Source organism: Pinus tabuliformis, chromosome 4_1 (genome assembly GCF_031772625.1).
Source record: "Pinus tabuliformis cultivar Carrire ecotype Pingquan chromosome 4_1, CPIR1, whole genome shotgun sequence".
NCBI classification, from domain to species: Eukaryota; Viridiplantae; Streptophyta; class Pinopsida; order Pinales; family Pinaceae; genus Pinus; species Pinus tabuliformis.
The window spans coordinates 354,298,681-354,320,760 of NC_142303.1; the positions used below are offsets into that span (position 1 = coordinate 354,298,681).

The window sequence follows — 22,080 nt, forward strand, 5'->3', positions numbered from 1 at the left end:
CATCCCTGTAATAATTTATTATATTATCTTTAACGATGCTACTTTTACTCTCAATCTTTAACAGCTACCGGCCTTCCCTCTTCAAAACCCTTATATAGAGTGTTTTCTCTCCATCGACCTCAAAAACCCTTATATAGAGTGTTTTCTCTCCGTCGACCTCAAAAACCCTTATATAGATTGTTTTCTCTCCGTCGACCTCATTGCCCTTTGCCTTCGAAGCATTTTTGCACAGTTAAATCCTTTGTCCAAAATCCTCGGGGTTTCGCATTCGTGTCTGATATTGGGCAAGTTTCTGGCATATTTTGGATCCATCGATTTCATTCGAGCCCTCCCTCTGTGCACTATCTGGTATTGGGATGGCTGGAACTCAGAAGGATCCTGTTCTTACACGGGCAGTAGATGACGATTCGAGAGAGAATGAGGATGATGCCGGAAAGGAAGAGGACACTGGAGCTCAGGTTGCACCCATTGTTAAGCTTGAGGAGGTTACTGTCACCACGGGCGAAGAAGAGGAGGATGTCCTTCTTGACATGTAAATTTCTTAATCCATGGCTATTTCATGATTTTGTTTTCTCAGTTGAAAGTTGTTTTCATGGCCTCTTCGGTGGCCCTTTTCCTGTGCACATAAATGGGACCTTGACTATAAGGAAGATGCATTTGGGCAGTTATTTACTTCTAATTTTTCTCCTTTTTAGTAAGATCTGTTTTTATCAGGTTCTCGATGTTTTGTTCGCCTGTCGATGATGATCGGATTTGTCATTTCAATGGGGTGCTGAAGAAACTCTATGGTAGATGCATTTAGCGGGCTATGGTTTGTTTTATCGGGTAATTAGGGTTTTGCTTTTCTGTGTATTTTGTGAGTTTCTTGTTGTTTTGATGTCCCATTGATATTTTGATCAGCATTTTTTGATCTCATTATGGTCTGTAATAATTGTTTTCCTATGTTGATAGGCTGCCGATGAAGATTTTTTCGGGGATGCATTTGATGGTTTATTTGTTATCATTAGGGGTTTTGTATTTTGACGAGTCTTTTTATATTTTGTTGAACTATAGGCCATCCTTTTTTCAATTTCTTTGAAGAATCTATGATGGTTTCTCTGTTATTCTGGTTTAGTGGGGGGTGTGATGGTCATTTGTTATTGTTAAGCATACGGGGTTTCGTATTTTTTGGTTTTTGGATTAGCCATTGAATACTGAATTGGGCCTATTTGATAATCTGTCTTTTGGTTATTGGCATTAGGGTGATTTGTCTTTTTATGTTGTGAGGTGGTATGATTCAGGCATATGTCTGTTTAATTTACATCCTGTCAGGCTTTTATTTTCTTGGTTGATGAATCCTTTGTATTATGCTTTGTACTACGTCGGGATCTTTTGTGCAAGTATTATTTAGTCATTCACAAGGACATGGTAGACTGTGGAAGTGTTTTGAGATTTAAAGCTTTATTTAAATTTGGTGAGAATGGTCATCGCAACAATTACACATGGAAGGGGAAATGTTCACATTCCTACAGTTCACCGCATGCAGTTATCTAAATCAGACAAGGGAGAGTCATTGCTATAAACGAACCAATTGTTTGGTTAATCTAAAAGATGGCAATTGCAAAAGTATAGAGCATAGCAGAGAGACTAAATCTTGATGGTTTTGATCCCATTTCCTTTGCATTTTTTATGCAATTTGTGGTAGATGAGCTTGGTGAGGAAGGTGTGTTATGAAGTTGTTCTAATAGGAAGTCAGTTTCGGTATTTAATGTGTTTGAGAGTACAATGTATGTGTCATAAGTTCAGTTGTTGCCTGCATAACCAGCAGTTCCAGGTTGGTCTGCATTGTGTTTTGTTGAAGTGATTGACAGTGTCAAGTTGTGGAGCATGTTATTAGATCCATGGATTGGAACTTACTAGCTAAGCTACTCTGATCAAAATCATTGTTAGGTAACATTTGATCTCAAAGGCAAACATCATCCATTCGATTACGCTATTATTCAGATATCAAAAGCTAATTAAATACATCTTATAAATGGAGAGCTTAAGATAACAATAACATAGTTAATGTCTTGACATTTGATTGAGTGTAACTAAAACAATATCTTTGAGTTTATATCAACATGACTGTTTTTGAGAGTACAACTAAAAGTGACACAACTTGAACATAAAAAACTCTCATTTATGACACATACAGGTACCATTTAGCCAGGAATTGTTTCACTTTAGTCCAAGCAATGTAACTAGGATGCAATGCTTATTGGGGAACCAATTTCTAGTTTGATTTCTTTGTTTGCAAACATGCAGAAGGCTAGCACATTTAGTTACCTGGATGCAAAGGCATATAAACAGTATCTCTTGTCTGTTCTCATAGTTCCTGTTCTACTCCTCCATTACAGCGGTATTTTGTACAATCATATAGGTTTTACATGCCCACCACTTTCATTTAAATGAAGATATTTGTTATTACTTATTAGTAATTCCCATAGCATCATTTAATTTTTATTATCTCATCACCGACTATTGGAAATAGGTTTAAACTTTACTATATTTTATCCATATCAAAATGACGTATTCTCAAAATTCTGTCAGTGATGGAAAAGGGATACAAGCCACCCGTGATGTTCTTCTGATCCTCTTTTTAAACATGTTTTATATTCTATTTTTTATTGTATGTTACTGGAAATAGGCTCCAAATTCTACCATTACAAAAATTTAATTAGGAAAGTGGAGGTCAACAAGAAGAACAAGCGGTCTCTATAATGTCTTCATGGTTTGCATATGTGCCAATAAGGTCTGGTCGAAGCCATCCAAAGATCTCAGAACTTTGTTTATATTTCTTTTGGAGTTTTGGTTGCCTATTCACAGATTGGTATTTTGTGCAAGAAGTTGTTTTACCTGCGTGCATGTTGGAGGGTCGATCCTTTATCTAAGAGAGGGTGGGTAAGCCATTTGAAGTTTTGTATCTCAATTTTCTTGCTAGTCGATATGCAAGTTCTTTAACTTTCCTTTTAAGCTATTTACAAATTGAGGCATTTGGTTTTCTGGGAAAGAATGAGGTTGTTTTGACTATTCCCAAGCATAAAGACTGAAATTGTGGGGATAGGGGATCCCTAATTTTACTGTAAATTTGTCCTTTTGTTATTCATGTTGCCAGGAGACAGGGGAGTTCCTAACATTGCTGCAGAACTGCGGAGTATAGTTGGAAACTTGCACATACGAGCACATTTTTTCCATGCTGTAGAATTTAATGTTTATAGATGCAATGGAGGTCTAGACAAATGAGTCTCTACTTATGGAATTATTTATTTTTCACTTTACAAACATTGGAATGGAGTTGCAAGACAATGAGTCATATCTTTTTGCCAACTTGGCTAAGGTATTAAACAAAACAATGCCATGTAGATGGTTTGAGACGGAGAAGCAAAGACAAGGTTTCTTACAAAATATCTATTTCCATTATCTGTGGTTGAGCAATAAATTTCTGTTGCTGAGACAAGCAATCATGACAGCAGACAACTTAGAAACAATGGAATGAAAAGACTTCAAAGATGGTGTACAGTTACCCAGTAATGTAGACAAACCAATTCACAGTTGCTCGATAGTTTAAATTATACTCTAGTTCATGTCCATGCAATTCTATAATGCCTGCATTCTCATCAAGGCACACAGAGATTAGACTAATGGTTCTTATAGATGTAACCAACTGTAACTCAGAAAAGTGGTTATATTTCATTTGAAGAGTTCCCTAGGACACTAGGCCAGCCAATACTGAATAGAGTGGTCTAAGTGGGTGGTGCACATCCTCCAAGCTACACTGGAATGTGGCTACTTAAAATGACAAGCCAACTTTTTGGACCCTGGGGTCTGGATCTCATTATTTCAAAATAATAATGATGTTTGACCACAACTCAATTGGGTACAGATATGTAAAGTGTGAGGGATGTTGGAGTCAAAGCCAGATTTGGAATGAACTTCAGAAGGATCTCTAAGAAGAGTTATTTTCATGTGTAAATGTTAAAATAATCACATGGTGGGAAAGGCAAGGTAATATTACAGAGATAATTTTGCATGAATCCTTCTTTGGGTGATTCATGTTTGTGGAAACCATCCAGTCAAAATACAGGTTAGCTTGAAATACATTCCAAAGAGGACAAGCCCTAAACTGTTTTGGACTGATTTCCCTTCTCCTGATCCCCGCAAGTACAAGTTCATATAGACAGAGAAGGCAAAGCATTAGCATTCGGTGTAGATCATACTTGGACTTTATAGGTAATTGGTGAATCATACTTTGAACCTCAAGTAAGGCAATAGAGTATGGCCATCAACAAAATTCCCATGGAGAGGAAATTCAAATGGTCAAACACTTAATGTCCATCGCTATTGTTCATGTGGCCAGAACTCACTTGGTCCTGGCTCAGTAATATGCTGTTCCATCCTCTCATCACATCTATCATCATTCATAGAATGTGATAAACAGTGAAATAGCAAAGGCTGTAGATGTCCTCCAGGGCCTGATATGCTTGAGAGTCGAGAGCTCCTACGTTGTGTCACTTGGAATATAAGAAACAATGATTAGTAGAGGCAGAGACAACACAGCATATGATCACCAATTCTAAAGTCAAGACTAAGGCCCAATCCTTCTTCTTGTAGAGTAGATAATAAGTGCAACTATGCAAATGATTCTGTTCTGTGAGTAAAGGTATAATATGAAAATACCTTATTTTAGCAGTGTGGACCTGTTACTCATGATTTCCTTGGGACAAAATGGTGTCTTAAAGATACATTTGGGTAAGAGTTGCTAGGCATTTGTTTTCACTGAATGGTTATGCATCACTTGATGTCATTACAACTTCATTGTAGTATTTCCTCATTAATACTGTAATCATCACCATGCTTGACATATAAAAGGCTACTAGCTGCCTACCTACTACAAGGTTATCGATCTGAACACTAGGATGGGGTCTCAACATGGAGATGGGAGACAAGATGATGCTAATTAACTCCTTAGGATTTCTTATGATAGTATGAAATCAGTATGCCTTGATGGAGCTAGCAGACTTGGCTAACAGACTTGGTATGAGTCATGGAGACGATTTAGATTGCAAACATTTAGATATACTGAGACAGTCTTTACAAGAAATGTTATCAGCAATGTCCAATACATGGAAGGATTCTTTACCTCATGGATATTGTGGGCTACTTTGAGACAGCAAATGCATCCTCAGATTTGGCTGCTGTAGATACATGCAGGTCTGCACTCTTGGAAGAATTTTCGGGCATGGTACAATGTATTAAAGCCAATGATTTCAGGGTCATTGAGGTAGAAAATTATAACAGTGAGGTTGCTTGGTCTGATCCACTGTGGGTGATTGAAGTGACAGATGCAAAGGAGGAGTCCTAATTCTGCCTTTGTTAGCATCCTTCATGGTAATGAACAGAACAGAGGTTACATTGTAAAGTTTGAGTCACAGGTGACTATGTATATATATTGGGGTCTTATTTGTCAAAAGGAGGGTGGGCAGCTGACAGAGTCTTTCTGTAGGTGACTATATTCAAGGGTATTATTGATGAGATTGAGAAAGCCCATAGTGATGTGTTTAATATCCTTCTCCTGTTGTTAGATGATGAAAGGCTAAGACATCAAATATCAGGTACCAATACATTTTGTTGACACTTCTAAACACACAAGATTCTAATTAGGTAGTTTATGAATTACTGAAAAGACAAGTGATGAAGGTTGCATGACAGACTTTTCGTATCAAGACGAGGAGTATATAATACGTCAGTATCGCATCGGATTAATCATATAGTTCAGCTACAGCTGAAGCGTGTACAAGATAGCCTAAAACAAAAAAAAAAAATCAATTTTAAACTCACTCAGGATGCCTTTACCTTGCTTGGAAACTTGGCTTTGATCCCAACTTTGGTGCAAGGCCAGTGGGGAGGGTGATACAGCAGATGGTTGAGAATGAACTTGTGTTAGGTTTCCTTAGAGGAGAAACATTTATAGCCCATGCATCTGAATATGCCAACTCTGGCACCAAGTACACAGAGGGTCTCGCCATATGTGGAGGTATTTCCTGTAATATGTCACTTGTGAATGATTGCAGCTTGATCTGGGTGCTCCCTTATATGGTTGAGTACAAAATTTCAGATGAAGGTGCAGTTATGAAAAAACAGCTCAAAGGGATAAGGAAATTGATGATAAACACTTAAACATATATGTGCGCGTGTGTGTGACATGCTAGAGTGAAATGTTAATTGGACAGGTTGACCTTACATGGTATGGGGTTAATGCTGTCATAAGGAGGGCTGACCTGTGAAGTTTATTGGAGCTGGCAGTGGGCTGATTTTGCAGGGCTACATACCCACACATGTAGGATATGGGGTATTTTGTGTAGGATACATGCTGTCCTTACATTTAGGGGGGTTACTTGCACATTGAAACAGACCCTTCAGGATGATGCTTTGCAGTGTTGAAAATATCGGTATCTGCAAAATATTGGCGAGGGTCCCGAAAACATCTCTTTGGCAATATTGGCGAAAATGTTGGCAGACATAAAAAATGCATAAAATATTCATTTTTTTTTTCAGGTTTTTAAACATATAAAGCAATAACAACATGAAATAAACACATTGGCACATAAATATGAAGAAAGTAATATTTTGGTCTTCTGTCAACTGTTTTCGTTGACTTTCTATGATGTTTTGAACAGGCTGTTGATCATTTCTGGACTTTATGGGGATGTATGGGATGAGCATTCTTTTGTTATTAAATAGTTGATGATTTGTATTCTTACATGTTTGATGTTATTATTGATCTTTTTTGTGGGATCCTTTTCGGTAATGTTAAGGAATATCTCCTATGTTTTTAATAGGTCATTGGTAATTTATCTTTGAATGCATTTGATATGGTGGGATATTGCGGACGTTACTTCTAATGGATGTCATGGGCTCTTAAAATGATCCTAATGCAGTTTCATTGTTTATTAATATTCCCATTCTTTTTTATATGTTTGACCCTGCAGGAAGGCGAAGCTGTACAGGTTTGACAAGGATGGGAATCAATGGAAGGAGTGTGGTGTAGGAACAGTAAAGTTTCTTAAGCACAAGGATACTACAAAGGTTCGGATGGTCATGAGGCAATCCAAGACATTGAAAATATGTGCAAACCATTTAAGTATGTAAATTTGTTTGTTTTTTTTTTTTTTTTTGTAATTTCCCCCCTGAGATTGTAATAGCTTATCTTACGTCCAAGTTTTAAGAGGCTTTCTGTGTCGATAATTTGTGTTGATCCTTATTATCTGGATTATGTTTTTTTTTTTTTTTTGCCTTGCAGTTCATTCCCCAATGTCACTTCAGGAGCACGCAGGTAGTGATAAAACTTGGGTCTGGCATGCAACTGATTTCTCAGATGGGGAACTGAAGGAAGAACTCTTCTGCATTCGTCTTGGCTCTATAGACAGTGAGCACTGTTCTTAGACTCTTCTAATCCTTGTTATGATCTTTTCTTTCTGTCTTGTATTTTTCTTTGATAAAATCAATGTTTGAGTACCTATATTCTTGGATCATTTCTTTGAAGGGTTGATTTTGCATATGTTCTTAGGATGCTTTTGTGCAGATTATAGTGGGTTGGTAAGGGATCCCCCTCCCCAAACACCCTATCAGCATAGTTAAGACTTGAGTTTAGGGTGGCTTTAATTATCTCTGGTAATAGCAAATGATACGGAGGATTGTGCATAACCCACCCCCTTTTTGATTCCAATAAGCAGAGGTGGTCACTATGGTAATCTGATTTCAATTTGTAGTTAGAAAATGGGGTCACAACTTTCCATATTTTTTGTTTTGTTTTGTCTTTTTACATCAAACAATAGTATATTTATTAGAACCATAGTCAACTAAACAAACAGGAAACAATTTATTTGACAAGTGGAAGAAGTGATAGGCTTAGAGCAATTGAATTGTAGGCCATGCTTCTTGACAAATTGATGAACAAATGTCTCCTTACTTGAGATTTAGGTTGGCACCATGGCACCATCCTGTCCATCATTATACACTAATCTTGTCATTATCTTCTTCACTGTGAATGACTGGCCTGTTCCCTGCAAATAGATCTGGGCATAGAGGAGCCAATCCAAGAACAGTAATCTCTAGCACAAGACAATATTAATGATCTAAATACCTAATCCTGAAGCTTGAGTTTGATTTTTCTCTACTGGTTCTGAATCTCTGATTGAGAATCTCCCACTCGTCATTATCAAACCTTCTCCTTCATCATTGGCATCAGCTGCACTACTGAGGTACTTTGGTTGGTTGTCATTGGACTTGAGAGCTTGAAGTTTCAAATGATTATAGTAACAGACAGCCAGAAAAGCCAGTCCACACCCACTCAAGTTTATGACTGTAACCTTTTCATTTATTACAGACAAAGATTATGTTATGAGCAGCCAGTCCTTGACAAGACCAGCAACATTCATAGTCAAGGGTGAAGTCTTTCCTATCAGAAGAAACACTGCAAGATTAAGAGCCAAGGCACAAGCAAAAATGTCATGTAATCCAAATCAAAGGAAGAGACCCTAATTATCAGAAATGGGTATTCTACTAAGGCCCAGGGGGTGCTGAGAAAAACAAGGCAACAAGGAGCAACAAAGATGTGATGGGATTCAACTTAATCCCTTTTGATGTTCGTGGAATTTGTATGAGAACCAATTGGGTAGTCTCACATGCAACTGCACTTAACTGGAGAATCACCTCCCATGCATTCATCTTGGCCTCCCCATAAGCTGAAATAGTAATTCCAATGGATATGGCCAACATATTGGCCTCGGGCTCACCTTTATAAGCTTCTTTCTTCAGGGAAACCACAATCAAATACACAACAATGGGAATTAGAGCTTTCAGCATTTGAAATAATGATACTGAGAGGAAAACATAGGCAGAATTTGAAAACCAGAGACCCAAAGAATACACTTATCAATACTATGGGTTCAACGAGCTTGAAGACTCTTACAATAGCAACAGCCAGTGTTGAGTAGAAGCCCATGTGAATCATGGTGGGACTGATCACACTAAAGTTGTCAAGCAATGGTAACTCCAATGGATATGGCTAACATATTGGCCATGGCCTCGCCTTTAGAAGATTCTTTCTTCAGGGGGACTGCAATCGAATGCATATCAAATGGGCACAAGAGCTTTCAACATTTGAAATATCGATACTTTGAGAGACATGCACCAAGGGCTGCATCGTTTAGGATTTGTACTCAGTTTAGGTGTCATATTCAAGGGGAAGTTGTTATGCTTTCCACCACTTCATAGATTGTTAGAGTGATGAAACAAAAGAGGCTCCCTCTTGAGGCTAGATTATGTCATTCATATCAGCTGTGTTGTTGATGTCCTAGCTCAGCCAGGTCTTGCCAAAACTCTGTTGAGGTTCAAAATTTATTATAAACTGAAATGTCTTCACAAGAATTGACCTCATAAAATGCCATAATCACAAGATATGCCATACATGGCTGTGATTATGGCTCGCAAGACCCTTAGACTTTGAGCAATGAGGCTCGCAACATCACTTATGATTATGCACTCTACAATTCTGTGACCAGCTGAATGTCAAGCAATTGAACCGCGATTTAAATCCTATTTTGTCAGCAATAAGTACTATACTTTGTCTTTATTTAGTGTAGAGAACCAAGCACTTATTCTGCTCATCTATAGAAGGGACAATGGTTGTTTGCCTCTGAGGTATAAGGAAATCCTATCAGGAATACCCTAGGTGCCCTTCCTTCGGTACATCTGGTAGTTAGCTAAAAGTGGTTTTTCATGACTCCAGTTCTATTTTCAGTGGGCGGCTTGGCACCATTTTTAGAAAGGAGGTGCAAAGGAGCTGCCTAACTTAATTTGGGTGATTTTAAAATTCCTCTTTGTTAAATTTGGAAAACTTGAAGTTTGGGAAATGTTTATTTTGTATTTTTGACAAAGTTGACCCCGTTGATTAGTTTGCAACTTTACATGTGAGATGGAACTTTATTATTGAACAAGAAAGCTGATTTGGAATTCTTATTTGTTGAGACAAATTAGTTAGTAATGGAATTCTAGCTGATTGCATGAGTTTTTGTTTACTTATGAAGAGATCAAGCCACTTATTGCAATGGTTTAGTGGAAGCCATATTTATGGTTGTTATCGGGCAATTTTGCAGCATTTTCCTCACTTCAGCCACTCAACAACAGTTAGATTTTGCATGAATAGGCCACCCACCTTTGGGAATTTGGGGAGCTATAAGAGAACACTGAATGGCATTATTTTCTAGAGTTTTCTCAGTGAGCAGTCAACGTTCTCTTCCATCCTTCCTTTCTCTCATTGCTGCCTACATCTCTGTGCAGTGCATACTATTGCAATCATTCTCATATTTTATCTCCATGATGCAAACAATCTTTTGACTAATACACTAATGGAGTTTGACCATGCAGTTTCTTTACAGCTCTCCAAATTCGATGGTTGAACAGTGTTGTATGTTGCAGTAGTGTGAATGACCTAAGTGCCTGTACTTTGAAGATTTTTTATCACTTAAAAGTGCACAACCATCTTTTCTTCTTTCATATTTGGTGGTCGTGGACTGGGATTTTGCATATTATTTGATCTTATAAGTTTCTTGTGTCCTTGGATGCTTACACATATATCAATGAAAACTACTTTCTGTGCTGATCACTCATATTGACCAAGCATATGCTTCCAAGTGTTGAAAGTGCATGAACACGAGGGACACCCTCCTGACCGGAGAAATGACAGTCCAAACAGAGGAGTAATTAGCTGTGACATTAGGCTAATTAGTAATTTCTCATAGCTGTTTCTTAGTTTTACACAAATCAGATCAGAGAGAGAACAGTTCCCAATACATAGTATTAAAAATTATAAGATGAAGTTTGAATTTAACAAAGTCAAAGGATGAACCGAAGTCTTGGATAGCTAACGCAGATCTGACACCTTCATGAGACAGAAATCAGAATGCATGGACAGAGACTACTAGGAGCTTTCCAGAATATTTCCAATCTAGCTCATGCATGGACGAGCACAAATTCTCTTCAACAAGAGAATGTGCAAGTTAATTAATCTTCAGTAAGTTGACTACATGTGGATGAGATATAGTGAATTATCTACAAGTTGAAAGGTTCTTTAGCAAATGTATGCTAAAAACATGTGGATCTGGATTAGCTTAATCTCCAAGCTAGGTTACAACTGAATGTACATCTTGGGGAGTAAACATGCAAGGGTCACTTGATTGTCAACAGCCATATACAAGGAATTCATATCACCCACCTGAGAATCAGGAAAACTGAAAATCACTGATATGTCGATGTTGCATAAGGAGAACACATATTGCCCTATTTCCAGCTAGAGGCCCCATTATAGTCAAGGTTTACATTTTCAAGACTACAGGGATTGCAAGTTTCATTCACAATAAAATTTGTCCCATTTTCTTACCAGAATATGCATCGAGAAGAGAGGCTGAACCGGTGCCCCTTATTCCATGCCTAATCATCAAGCCCAAAATAACACATGCTTTTCTTGGTGGAAAACATCACTTGTGGATGACAATTTAGCAGAAGCATGAAAAACCATGTGAATGGGATTATCGTGCACCCAGATAACTAAAAAACAAATAAGTCTATCAAGGATTGTGCAGACGGAACTTGGAAGTAGTCGGAAAAATCCTTGTTAGGACTCGAAAGGCCCCAAACATCTAAAAAGGTTGTGAAGGCTTTAGGGAACAAAGCATGATGCTACAATTCCAACACCAAAAGTCAATAAAACGTTTTTTTCTCTTTTACAATGTCATGAAGATCGTAACCTCGAATACTAGAAGAGGTAAGCCAGAAAATAAGGGTAGAGCTCTATAAAAAGAAGCTAATATTTGACAAGCCTGACATTGTGTTTGTCTAATAAACAAAGTTGTCAAGTGAAGCAATTGAAATGGTATATTTGAAAAAACACAAAAGATAGAAGAAAACAATGGGCAGAGTATATGGCCTTCTGATATGGTGGGATCAATACAAATTTTGTACAAGTATTTGTAGGGAGATTATGGGTAAGCTAAGACTTCTCCTCGAGCATTGGAACTTGTAATTTTATGTAACCAATGTCTATGGAACTAATTTAGCTGTTTCAAAACCTATCTATTGGAAACTCTTGTAATAAGAAATGAAGAACTATTGCAATCACCCTGTAGAGGCTTTAATAACACCTGGTATTCTGGTTAGTGATTTTATTGGACCTCATGTGCATATCCTACATGCACAGGATGGACTATTCATATGTTACAGGGTATTATTCTTATTATTTAGGGTGCACATCTTCAGGTGCTCAAGAACGATTACTAGAACAGTCAGTTAATTCTGCAATTTAAAGGATGAAAAAGGAGGTTATAGGAGTCTAGTTTTGGTTCTCATCCACCATGTCACACTAGTCTACCTGGGCATGGTTCTCATGGTTTAATAGTGACTTGAGGAGTCATAATACCACAGATCACTAAACACGAACAGCTAAGGTAGCCCAAGGACAATAGCCATCTTTACACATTAATTAACAGGTTTACATTAATTATCCTAGGGGGTTTTAATACTTCCAAATGCTTAAAAAACAGTTAGCAGAGCATTCACATTACACATTCCAGCAATCTTTTCTATAAACCAACCAAATGCAGTCAGGAGAGCCCTCCTTTTAAACTATACAACCTTATTGTTAGTATGATCAACCTTATTTTAATATATAGTGTGACAAACCGTATGTGAGAGGCAGGTGGAAAACTTTTCTCGCAATTGACTAAGCGACGTCCTGCGAGCCAGACTTGAGACGGAAACCCTCGTCAGAAGTATATGCTTGGCTCTTTTCCAAACAAATAAAGAGTCAATGAGGTTTTGTGTAATCACTTCTGGTATCGTATTGGGTTATTGTTAGAAGCGATAATTGGATTCGGATTCTCATCGAGTGAGTTGTTCTGCTTTCTCAATTTGAGAGGGTTTGTTTGGAGGGAAAAACGAAAGAGGACATACAAGAATAGTGAGGGGAAAGATGTAGAGGAAGAGGATTGAGAACATCGCTAGCAGGCAGGTTACATTTTCCAAACGTAGGTGGATTGCTGAAGAAAGCTTACGAGCTCTCGGTGCTCTGCAGGAAAGTTGAACTTGTGATTTTCTCCCCAACAGGAAAGCTCTATGAACTGTTTTTTAGTGCAAATCCTACTATTTTGATTCTAATAATCATGGCTATGCAAACCTCATGAGATTCTTACTAATAACCCCGGTGGTGCAAGCCCTAGTAAGCTCGATGTTGAAAAACTTAGTGTAAAACCTCCAAATCGCTGGTTTTGTTGTAGTGCTTATTGGAGAGTATATAAAAAATTTCACACCTTTTTATGAGATATGGGAGGAAAACATGTTAAAGATTTTTAATAAATATAAAATTTCCAAAATGATGCTAGTTACGTGTGATTCTTTTTTCATTGTTTGTGATTATGAAAAATGAAACTCAATGTTTTTTCATTAGTGCACACATATTTCATTATATAATTGCATATAGAAAAATCATTCCAGAGCCGATAACAATAAAAGTGAAGAATTTATGGTCCAACGTTATATTTAAGGGAGATGTTTAAGGATGACGTTTGAATTTTGTTTTTCATTTTAAGACATTTGGAGCAAATATTAGGAAGGACTTTGAGAAAGGATTGTCCTTGATTTTCGAAAATGGAGTTGTTCCTTTCCAGCCATATGCCCCAAGTGACCATCAAAGGGAGAGCTCATATGTTTTTTGGATGTTTTCTTTATAGCCATTTTTTTACACATATCCATAGAGTCCCCATGCCATTGATGTGAATTACTTGTTTGGTGTCTTTTAACCAAAATTTTTAACCAAACAAGAAAAATTAAAAAAATACCTCAAGATCAAAGACTGAAACAAAGACCTATTGACATACCTTTTAAAGTATGGAAAGAACTTGTAAAATCATATGAGAAGTTGGATGCACAAAGAAAAGCCAGCAATGAGAGCATTCAGGTATTGAATTTTTCATTAAACATTATTTAGAATGTATTAATACTTATAAGTATCTTAGACATGTATTTGTGTGAAAATAAATTGAATTGGTTTATGTTTAAGGACAAGGCATCCAAGGCGAGGTTAACCAAGACAAAAGTCACTCATCGTAGTGGCCAGAAAGGTTTAAAAGCACTGATAACAACCTTTGTAAGTATATTAAACATGTGATATTTTTTTAATAAATTTTGTACTAGAAGAAAGTCATTGTTATCTAATTTCTCCCTATTTACTGATTGATAGGAACTAAAATATGGAAGACCTCCAAATCATTTGGAAAAGGAGGTGCTGCAGCAAAAGAGATGGGTTGAATTTGTTGTTTGGATGGACTCTATGGTATGTAATCTTAGTTGGATTTCCAATATACTTTTAAACCATATTTTCATTTTATTTTTTAGTACTATTAGATATTATATCTTACCTCATTTTATGGTTAACATTGTATAACAAAAACATGCGTTGTGTTATGTAATTAATACTAACATGTAATATTGATTTTTTTTGTCAGAATGCTATAGGTAATGATTTCCAAGACGATGATCCAAATTATGTTCAACATATATGAGGAGATGACGAGGATGAGGATGAGGATGATGGTGGTGAAGGAGGAGATGATGATGATAGTTGCGGTGTTGGTGATGATGTGGATCAGAGTAATGAGGATGGTCAAGATGATCATGAGGATGATCTTGGTGGTGGTAGCTAGGCATGCACATGCATTGTTTTTTATGAAGAAATTATTGTGTAGAATGACATTGTTATGTTTAGATGGGTGTTGTGAATTTACCCTATATCAATGAGACATTTCGATTTTGTAATCATACGATGAGTTTGATTTATGTATGTTGTTAATTTATCGTAGAATAACGATATTCATGAAATATTTTGATTTGTTAATCATATTTGAATTTTATTTGTTTTGATTAAAAATAATACTGATTTTATTAGTATTATGTTGCTATTTTATACATGTTTTGAAAGTTGTTAATGACACATTGTTATTTTTTTGGATGGATGTTGTCAATTTCTCTTAAATTTCTTTACAAATGATTTTGAATTGTGATATCTGCTTTAATGATATTTAGAAACTATCATATATTTCACTATGAATCTATAAAGGGGGTCATATATGTAAAGAAAAATATACTCTATATAAGAAGTCAAATGCGGATGTAACCATGGATGCAAAATTGAAAGTAAAATTGGATGTTAAACTAGGAATTAATACAAAATGCAAACAATTGACATACAAAGTGTTTTAAATTAGAAGTGAAAAATTGTGCAATAGTTGACACAAAGAAGGGAACAAAACATGGCATACAAAAGGATATCAAATTGGGCAAAAACAAGGACACATAAATGGGCACCAAATTAGATGCAAAAAAAGACAACAACTAGATGTAAAATAAGATGCAAAGTTGAGCGTTAAAAAGAAGCAAAAAACGTTACAAATTAATATGCCAAATGATGATGCAAATAATGGTGTAAATTTGGGATGCAAACTTGGGTGCAAAAAAGGAAAAAAAAAAGATGTAAGAAAAGACATAAAACAAGATGCAAAATGGGGCTGAAAAAAGGTGAAACCAAGGATGCCATATTGGATGTAAAAAATGATTCCTAATCACATGCAAATTTAGGCTCGAACTCAGACACAAAATTATATGCAAATGTGGACACAAAATGAGGCAAAAAAGATGCAAATTTGGATGGTGAAAACAATGTAAAACTAGACACCCAAAAAATGCAAAATTGGATGAAAAAGTCGGTGTAAATAATGGTGCAACATTGGACACAAGTAGACACAAAAAAATGGTGCAAAAAGGGGCATAAAATAGCTTAAAATTGGGTGCAAAACTTGGTGCAAAAACAAATACAAAAGTAGACGTAAAAAATGACTCTAAATTGAATGTACCATTAGACACAAAATAAGATGCAAAGGTGGACACAACACATGACTCAACATAAGATGCAAATATAAATGCAAATTTGGATGCTCAAAATGATGTAACATTAGATGCAAGAGATGGTGTTAAAAATGATGCAAAATTGGATGAAACAAATGACGCAAAATATGGTGCAAAATGAGATGGGAAAAATGGAGACAAATCAAACGTAAATGTGGATGTAAAAATTGGTCCAAAAAAAGATGCAAAAATGGGCACAAAAATGGATGCAAAATTTGGTGCTAAATCAAATTCAACACATGGTGCAAAGATAGGCACCAAAGCTGGTGCAAAAATAGAAGCAAAAACTAGTGTAAGACTAGATACAAAACTTGGCGTAAGACTAGATGCAAAAACTGACACAAAATGGATGCATAAAAAGACGTTAAATTGGATTCAAAATACAGTGTAAACTTGATGCAAATGATGGTGCAAAAATGGAAGCAAAGAATGACACAAAATAGGAAGCAAAAGAGAATGAAAAATAGATGCAAAAAATGACACAAAACTAGAAGCAAAACCTGTCATAAAATAAGATGCAAATCTTGGTTCAAAATTTGACGCAAAAAATGATGCATAGTTTGGTGTAAAAAATGATGCAAAATCTAGCGTGAAAAAGGATGCAAAATCAGGTGCAAAAAAGGACGCTTTAAAAATTGTACAATAGTGCCAGATTTAGCGCCAGGTTGCTCATCACAATTACAAAAAAAATGCACTAAAATCTGGCGCTAAATCTGGCGCAAATCACTGGTTTTGTTGTAGTGATGGCAGAGGGAATCCCAGATTACAGCAGATACCATATTCATGTAATCAATGAGCTGAAAGCCAAACATCTCAATGGAACTGATATTCTAGGGATTTGGGACTCTAATTTGCCCATTTTCAATCTTCCGCAAGTCAATATCCTCCCAGATTTAATCCATCGATGCAGTGCCAGCTACGATCCATGTCAGAGAGCTGTCCTCAGTCCCTTAGGCACAGTCTTGTTCCATGTCACCCCTGAGGCTATAAATCAAATGCTGCACTTTCATACTACAAAGCCATTGACTCCTCTATCCATAATGGACTTGATAAACCAAGGAGGCAAGCTGTCCAGTGCCCAAATCATAAAGATTAATCAACTATTCATTCAATCAGGCTCTCAAACTGTGAGGACTCCTCCTATTGGAAATGTATATCTCAATGAGTTGGGCAGGATTCTTGTGGATATGATCAGTTATGTCCTGGGTTACAGGTCAACTGAGGATGTTGATGAAACCATTCTGGCTATGATGTCTGTCTTCTCCCCTGGAAAGCCTCCTTCGGTTCACTATGATTATGCTACATACATTGCCAACAAAATTCACGAGCAATTGATGAATTTAGAGAGGGAAAGGATATTTAGATACACTTCTTACATCTATCACTTGTTCCTATTTTATCAGCCTGATAGCTTCCCTATTACTCTCAAGAAGTTTGATGCCCAGGGGAACCAAAGGTCTGTGGTATTTTGGTCTTCAATCTTTCATCACATATCTTTTTCACCATATAGCTACTATGAATTCATAGGCCTTTTCATCCATCCAGCCATGTCCTTGCTATTGAGTTCTCCTCCTCCAAGATTGACAGATGAAATGCAAAGAATCCTCCAGCTCTCAAAGGCCTATAGCATTGGGGATTGGTACTTTTACCAACACCATACAGTGATCAGGATATATGGTTGTGAGTTAGCCCCATACAGGCTACCAAGATATGTCCCTATGAGACTTTTTGCTTTAGAATATTTCAGACAATTTGGAAATGCAGACATGATCCATTTCCACAGCAAAAATAAAAAGGCACAACTCAAAGTCAAAAACCAGCTAGGCCCATTTATTTATAACAAAAGAGAAGAGTCATGGAAAGAAGCAGATAAGATCCTAAAGTGCCTCGGGTTGAAAACCAGTTTCCTCTGGTTACCCTATGATCCCAATCACTTCATTAGTCTTAGATGGGTCAAATATAAGTTGGCTAGCTATGATCATCTCAGGTTACCACATATTGAAAAGTATGCAAATCAATTAGAATGGAAAGAGGGCACCCTAGAAGAGGCAAGTTCTAAAGAGGAAATAGCACAAACAGCAGCAAAGAAACTTGAAAAGGAAGCTAACTTGGAATATTGTCGACAGGCTTCTTCTTTTTATCATACTCAACTTGGAGCAGCTGCCTCATCTTCTATAGTTCCCCAGCAAGCAGCTGAAACCAGTACTCAAGTAGCTAGCACACATAAGGGGAAAGAAATGGAGCAGGATCAGACACTCCCAATAGCAGAACAATATAAAGAACAGACAGAACAGGAAGAAGAAATGGCTGAGGCCCCTGTATCCACAGAGCCACAGGTTCAAGAAAATGTGCCTCCAAGGTAGGAAATAGCAGTGGAGACCTCTGTGCTCCAAACCCCAATGAATGAAGAGAGAGACAGCAAGAGGGACAGACAGCAAGAAACTCCCCTTACTACATCAGCAAGTCAACAAGGGGAGAAAAGGTAAAGACTAAACCCTTTTTCTGAAGAAGAGATGCCTATTGGACCATCCATGGGTATGGGCCCCCCTAGTATGGAAGCATCAGCCAGTTCCTTCCAGCAGGAACAAGAGAGACCACTTGGAGGAGAGGTCAGCTCCTCAAGCCAGCAAAGAAGGGTAGAGTCTGGAATCAAGAAGCAATTTATGGATATAAAAGCTAGGAATGAGCCAGTCAGACTCCAACTTTACAATCATTTGCTCAAGATGGGTCCCACCAACCAACAGAGGCTCATGTCAGCATATGACATTGCAGAAGGGAAGATGACTATGAGCCATTTCATGCCTGCCTTGCTGCAGCCACAGTCAGCTACAGATTACATCAGAACCAACCTAGAAGTGTTTGCAAAAGACATCCACCCAATGGACCAAATAGAGCTACATAAGCAAATGGGTGAGATGGTCTACTCTACTCTTGTAGATAAAACACTTCTAGCACACAAACTGCAAAATTCTCTCCATAATACTACTGCCCAACTAGAATTGGAGAAAGCTTCTTCTCAAGCCAAAGACAACAGGATTAAGTCTTTGGAAGATATCATCATAGAGCTTGGGCATGACCCAAGTGATCCCAAAGCTGTGCAGGCACTAATGAAGAAAAAGGATGAAGATATGTCAGCTTTGAGGAAGATGGTCAAACTTCCAGCAACCCTTCACCCCCAAATAGAAGATGTTGCTCAACAGAGAAAGGATCAAGATGTAGCTGCCATGCTGTTGACTTTACACAAACAATTGGTAGAAACAGAAGGACGATTGGTAGCAACAGAGGGTGCATTAGAGGCAACCCTGAAACAAAAATAAGGAGAGCAGATACCTCAGCCCTCTCAGCCAGTAATAAATCTTGAGGAGCCTCCTCAAATTATAAGTCCTCCCCTGGTACAGACAACAGAGGCAAGTGCCTCAATTGCTGGGTCTCAAGCCACAAAAAAGGAAGCAGCAGAGCAAGTCCCAGGCCTCGGTATGTGAGATATGATGAAGGAGCTGCAAGCTCTTGAAACCCAAATGATTGAACTGAAGGATGCCAAAGAAAAGATGGCCCAGCTGGACAAGAAATATGACAAATCTAAGCAGCAAGTGGCAGAAAAGACCAGGGAAGTTAGGACACTAGAAAGAAGGATAAAAGAGCTTGAAAAGGAGCTCACCATGAGCAAGGTAATAACTGAGGTCAAGAAGATCCTATAGGCTAAGATTGGCCAGTCAATCACAGATCAGTGGCAATACATAGAGACAATTCATGAGCAAATGGATCTGCTGAACAGGGCTCATGCTGAAAGCCAAAGGGCCAGAGCCTCTCTGGGAAGTATGCCTGATATTGCTACCAGGATGATCAATGTCCTGAATAATAGAATTGGCCTTCAATTGGCAACAATGGGTATCAGGGATAAGACTGATACAATTTTGTTAATCAAAAGGGTGCACACCCTCAGAAGCTATGTGCAAACATTAGAAAGAAAGTGCCAAGATATTCAAGTAGAGATCAATGCTTTTGCCACCAAAATCACAGCATTGCATGGCAGAGGGCTTCCCAGCCTAGTGACTAGTGCAGGAAGACTGTTGTCCCATGAACAGTATGCTAAAAGGGTCAACAATTATGTAGCTAATCAGTTGACAGCTACAGCAAGCAGTCCAGAAGCAGTTGGCCCACCATCAGGGCAAGAGATTTATGATAAATTAGAGAATTTATTCTTCATAGAACATGAAATTAAGCACCTTTTTGAAGTGCCCCCTAATTATTATAAGTATACAGAGGCAGATGAGACCCTGATCAAGATGCAGAGACATCAAATGCCCACTGATGAGTGGTGGATGAATATGATAAAAACTTTGCTTTAAATCAAGTCTAAATTTTGGTCTAAAAGTTTTTCACAACAACAGGAAAACAGTTGAATGAGGTGGACAGTAGCTATGCACAGCTTGAGCATCACAGATGAGCTGTCCGAATACAGTAGTGCCCTGATGCGGTAGCATAAAGGCAAAGACAATTGAAATCGCCGCAAAGGAGCTCAGATGGCCCATAAACCCAAAAGTCAAGAATCTCTGACAAACAGCAAACATCTGTTGTATGTTTATTTAAGTAGCTTTTAATTTTGTAAGAAATATCTTAGAAAGTTGGTAGGAGCAGTTATTGTGCAATAACTCATTGCTGAGATATTTTTGTGATATTTTGTATATATGCACCCCCGCATAGCTTATTGGGGGTGGTTGTTGCTCACTTGTTCAAGAGAACTCGGCTGTATATTCTCTGAAAGATATAATGCAAAGGAGCTGTTGGTTTCCAAAAAATCGGTTTGGCTTGGATGCGATGTGATGAAACTATTGACTGTTGCCGGATTCTTGTGTTATGGCGTGACACAATAAGTGTTTTCTAACTATATTTGTGTTTCATTTCTTGCATAATCTGTCTATGATGTATGGTAATTAGTCTTGGTAGAAAAGAAAAAGAATAGTTCAGGATTTGTCCACTAAGAACACCCTTAACTCAATCTTTACTACTAAATATGTTTTCTCCAGGGTTAGCTACAACTATGGAATTCTTAAATGCTCCTATTTTCTCTAATCATATGATAAGTATTTATTCAATAATTCTCACTTGCTGCTGATTGGGATTTGTCCGTTATTCCCTGTTGCACTGTGAAAGAACTCTTAATTGCCTTTTACTGGTGTAATTTACACTGTTTCTTGTCTAAAAATCAAAGTTTGTATCATGAATACCCATCTGGCCCTGCATTAAACCTCTCTTTATCACAGGTATCGAATGCTATTCCTTTCTGGACTCCACATGCCCAATGGATTGAATTCTCTTTGATACTTGCATGCCCTTCTTTGAACAATAACCTACAACCAAAATTCAAACAAAACTCTCACCTCATAACTAGCCTAAAATCTTCAAAAAACAAAGTTAAAACTAAAAGAGAGAGCCCTCTCTGATTATAGGTAGGCTAGAACCTATAATCCAAAGCTTGGTTAGCGGTTACCCCGGCCATATTCCCTCAGGAGTCAAAGGGAACAACCTGGGTGTTAACACCAGCAACTCTAGAAACAAGAAAAACTCCCAACTGACCTCTCTGTTGCGCTAGAAACATCCTCTGATGTTGAAGCTCCATCTGCCACTGACAAGTGCTCCCTCTGTGACCTCTGAGCTGCTGCAACACTCCATGTATCTCGCACCATTGCACACCTCTCTGTGCCATCCTACACTAGTGCAATACTCTTGTGCCTCTCGCATTGTTGTAGCCTACTAGCTTTGAGCTATCTTGGGATTCCTGCATTGTAGCTCTCTCTGCCGCTCCATACGCATTTGCCTCTACCCACTAAGCCAGTCTTGCTACTCCTTGTCAGGGCTCCCATAGCAAGGTCTAATCAAATAGGTTGGGTACCTCAATGATCCTGCCCCTATTCCAGCCTTCTTGGGAGTGTCACTCCACATCGCCCCACCTCCGACTTAGAGGTGTGGATGCATGTGATCCCTCTGCCCACTTGGCTTGAAATTTCCCCCTACTGGAGGTCTCTGCATGAGTATATGTCTCTA

At 37.8% G+C, this 22,080-nt stretch overlaps 1 protein-coding gene across 2 annotated transcripts; it reads left to right on the plus strand.

Annotated features, from left to right (window-relative positions):
• The first annotated feature begins 110 nt into the window (after positions 1-110).
• Positions 111-14,991, plus strand: LOC149175740 (ran-binding protein 1 homolog c-like). Of its 2 annotated transcripts, XR_016258020.1 has the most exons (6): positions 112-532; positions 7,011-7,162; positions 7,322-7,447; positions 14,135-14,221; positions 14,315-14,407; positions 14,580-14,990. XR_016258020.1 is itself a non-coding variant. In XM_089419737.1 (5 exons), the coding sequence occupies exons 1-4, from the start codon at positions 357-359 to the stop codon at positions 14,380-14,382; spliced, it is 522 nt and encodes a 173-aa protein (XP_089275863.1). In that variant the 5' UTR covers positions 111-356; the 3' UTR covers positions 14,383-14,407; positions 14,580-14,991. The 2 variants fall into 2 exon arrangements, 1 of the variants encoding a protein (XP_089275863.1); XM_089419737.1 differs by lacking the exon at positions 14,135-14,221 and having other exon boundaries at positions 111-532; positions 14,580-14,991.
• Positions 14,992-22,080: the final 7,089 nt, after the last annotated feature.